Source organism: Saprolegnia diclina (assembly GCF_000281045.1).
Source record: "Saprolegnia diclina VS20 unplaced genomic scaffold supercont1.46, whole genome shotgun sequence".
NCBI lineage: Eukaryota > Oomycota > Saprolegniomycetes > Saprolegniales > Saprolegniaceae > Saprolegnia > Saprolegnia diclina.
The window spans coordinates 65,610-68,731 of record NW_008246113.1 but is presented as its reverse complement, the minus strand read 5'-3'; the positions used below and the strand labels follow the sequence as shown (position 1 = coordinate 68,731).

Genomic DNA, 3,122 nt, shown 5'->3' with positions numbered 1-3,122 from the left:
GTCCACCATCAGTACACGGCGACGACCGCGCAAAGGTAGTACCGATTGCAAGCGCCTCGTACGTCGTGTTCACCCTATCCATAGCATTCGGCACGTCTTGGTGGCCAGCCTTGCGCCGCTGCGGCACGCCGACTGTAGCTACCAAACAAAGGAATTTTCTCAGCGCTACGAAGCGATCTATGCGGCTCCGCCGTCCCCGCCGGCGTCGCTCGAAGCCCTGCGACGGTACCTTTGCGTGAACCATTGAGGCCACCATGGCTCATCCTTCTCTGCGTAGCCACTCGGATGCGCAGGCGCAAATATCGTGGGCCAACTGTCTGCCCATGCGCACAGTAGTCTGCGGCGTCACCGCCGGGTCGCAAGACTCGCTCTTCACGCAATCGCCGCCGTGTCGGTCCGCGGTTTTGCACCACCTACTTGTCGCGACTGCCGCTGTACGTCGCATGTACAACGTTTCCCGTATCTCATACAAAGGTGCTTCTTGCAGGCCATTGAAGAGCGCGGCTATAACGCCATGCCGATTGGCAAGGGTCTCGAGCATCTCTGGCAACACGGCGCGCTGCCTCCCAACGCCACGGCCATTGACGTACGAACGCTTACCCACTCTACTGCTGCTATCGGCGCAGGCTCATGAGAATTCTCTTAGATGCTCACGGACGCCCCGAGCGATCTCGCTTCGTGGTTTTGGGCGCGGGGGTTTGCCCACTTTTTTGACAAGACGGCCGGCCGCGCGGTCACATGCATGGCGCCTCACCACACGCTCGCGACTCTTCTCTACGCCGACGAGGCCGTTAATGCGACGTCACCGCACCTGCGCTGGTCGCGGATGCACTCTGTCGATGACGTCTTCATCGTATCACCCGAGAAGAACCACGTCTACGAGCAGGCGCACTTGATGCCACTGGGCTGTTTGCCGCTGTACAATGCGTCGATCCTTGCACCGTCGTTGCCCGCTTCGTTCTTTACAGCGGGGCACAGTCGACCATCCAAGCACGCTGACGAGATCGATGCGACGTACCCGAACCCCAAGTGCCAAGTCTCCTGTGAACACGACACGCCGGCGTTTCAGCGCGACGTCCACGCCAACGTTGCGCACTGTCCGCTGCGGAACGATGCCGAGTACAACGCGCGACTTGCCGGGTACTTGCGCCAGCCGCTGCCGCTGCAGCTCTCGCCCGCGCATGCGCCGTTCCTCGCGCCGTTCAGCAACACGACCAAGCTCCGCCAAGGAAAGGAGTGGGAGTACTGCCTCCCAATCAAGCCGCAGCTGTGTGGCGCACGGCGCGGTGTCAAGGCGACGCTCTTTGAGACGCCGCAAGGCAAGCCGTGCCGGTCGGCTGTGCTCCAGCTGCTGCTTGAAAACATGCTTGAGGTCGTCGAAGAGCTCCATCTCCCGTCGTTTGTCTACTTTGGCACCCTACTCGGTACGCATTGAGAGAGAATGATGTGACGTGATGACTCACTACAGTGTGCTATTAGGGGCATGGCGTGACGAGGCCATCATTCCGCACACGGCTGATGTCGACGTCGTCCTGCCGTCGTTTACAGACTGGACCATTCTCCAAGATGTCATGTGGGCCCGAGGCTTCTACGTCTTTGAACGTGATATCCACGGCGCTTGCGTCGCGTCGCACCACCCGCTCGCGTCGCTTCTGTATGCACCGAATGTAGGTCTTTCAAATCTGACGTGGCAGCGTCTCATTGCGTGTTTGGAGTAGCAAACCCGAACCGACTCGTCGATGCACGGCACGCCGTACCTGGATCTGTACATGTGGCGGAAAGAGTACTCGGCGTCGACGGCGTATATCCAGGTCGAGACGGCCAACGCCAAGCTCAACGCGTCCCAAGTATTTCCGCTGACATGCGACCACACGATCTTTGGTAGTCCCGTGCCTAGCATCCAACACCCGGAAGCCATGTTCAAGAGCGAGTATGGCGACACGTACGACGTGGACCCCAACTTGCGCTTGGCTGCATGCGAGTCGTACTGCGACTATCAGCTCGTCCCGAACAAGAATGTCTCGCGCACGTAGATTCAAAGGAGAATTTGATAGGTAGAGAAATCGATGGATTTTACATCGCAGACTGTTCCTGTCGTATGGTGGAGTGCGTGGCCACCACATCGCATTCTGGACACCACGCAGGGTACCACACGTATTGCGTCGTACGAGGACTAGGATCTTACAGCATAGTACTAGTACTCCACTATGTATATGAACGTGTTTCGCGTTATCTTCATAAATACACAAAGACTTCGCATACGTAGAGACTAGCAACCTCCTTTTTCTTCTTCATTCGCTCGCCGGTCCGTGGCTGCGCAGGCGGCGGTGCGGGGCTCGTCCAGCTCTTCTGTCGTCGCCCTACGACGCTTGTGGTCGTGGGTGAGGCACTGGACGACACGGTCGGTCAAATCTTTCCAGGCGTCGCGGTCGGCGGCAAAGCTACGCAGTTTGTCAAGGTCGTCGCCAGCGACTGAGGCGGCGTCAGCGACTGGAGGTCGCGGTGCAGGACGATCGGCAGCTCCACTAGATTTGCATCTATGGGGTCAACAGCTCCTCCTCCCCACGTCTGTGGAGGAGTAGCTGTCTTCCAAGTAGGATGACGACAGTGCAAGATGATTGAACACTGTCGCCTCGAGATCGGGACCCAAGGTAAATGTGTCTTGCCGACAACACGCCGCTGTAGCATATATGCACACCTGCACTTCAACTGTACAAGTTTTTGAATGTACTAGCTTAATATTTGAAATATTGTTTGAAAACCTATTCGTTTGTATCGAGCAACTGGTAGTCGCAGTACGACTCGCACGATGCCAAATGCAAGTCGGGGTCCGATGCGTACGTGATGCCATACTCGGACCGGAACATGGCTTCCGGAAACTGTATGCTTGGCACGTGGTTGCCAAAGATCGTCTCGTGGCACGTGAGCGGGAACATGTAGGCCACATCGAGCTTCTCCTGGGCGGTCTCGACCTTGATTTTGCGCCCGACCTCCTTGTTCCACGAGTACAAGTCCAGGTACGGCGTGCCGTGGTCGTACGTCGACACCTCGACGAGGTCGGTCTACACCCACGCAACTTTCATTTCCTGCTGCCACGTCATATTTGAAAGACCTACATTCGG

The 3,122-nt window shown here is 57.5% G+C and overlaps 2 protein-coding genes across 3 annotated transcripts in view; one reads left to right on the top strand and one right to left on the bottom strand.

Annotated features, from left to right (window-relative positions):
* Positions 1-2,085, top strand: part of SDRG_12025 — a 6,840-nt gene extending 4,755 nt beyond the window's left edge. For both annotated transcript variants that reach the window (XM_008618082.1, XM_008618083.1), the window contains 3 exons: positions 647-1,424; positions 1,480-1,667; positions 1,719-2,085. In XM_008618082.1, coding sequence (XP_008616304.1) covers positions 647-1,424; positions 1,480-1,667; positions 1,719-2,033 — 1,281 coding nt within the window. In that variant the 3' untranslated portion in view covers positions 2,034-2,085. The remainder of the gene's footprint in view (positions 1-646; positions 1,425-1,479; positions 1,668-1,718) is intronic.
* A 677-nt stretch (positions 2,086-2,762) lies between these two features.
* The window catches only part of SDRG_12024 (hypothetical protein), a gene marked incomplete at both ends in the record, with an annotated part of 2,102 nt that continues 1,742 nt past the window's right edge, over positions 2,763-3,122 (bottom strand). The window contains one exon of the mRNA XM_008618081.1: positions 2,763-3,062. Coding sequence (XP_008616303.1) covers positions 2,763-3,062 — 300 coding nt within the window. The remainder of the gene's footprint in view (positions 3,063-3,122) is intronic.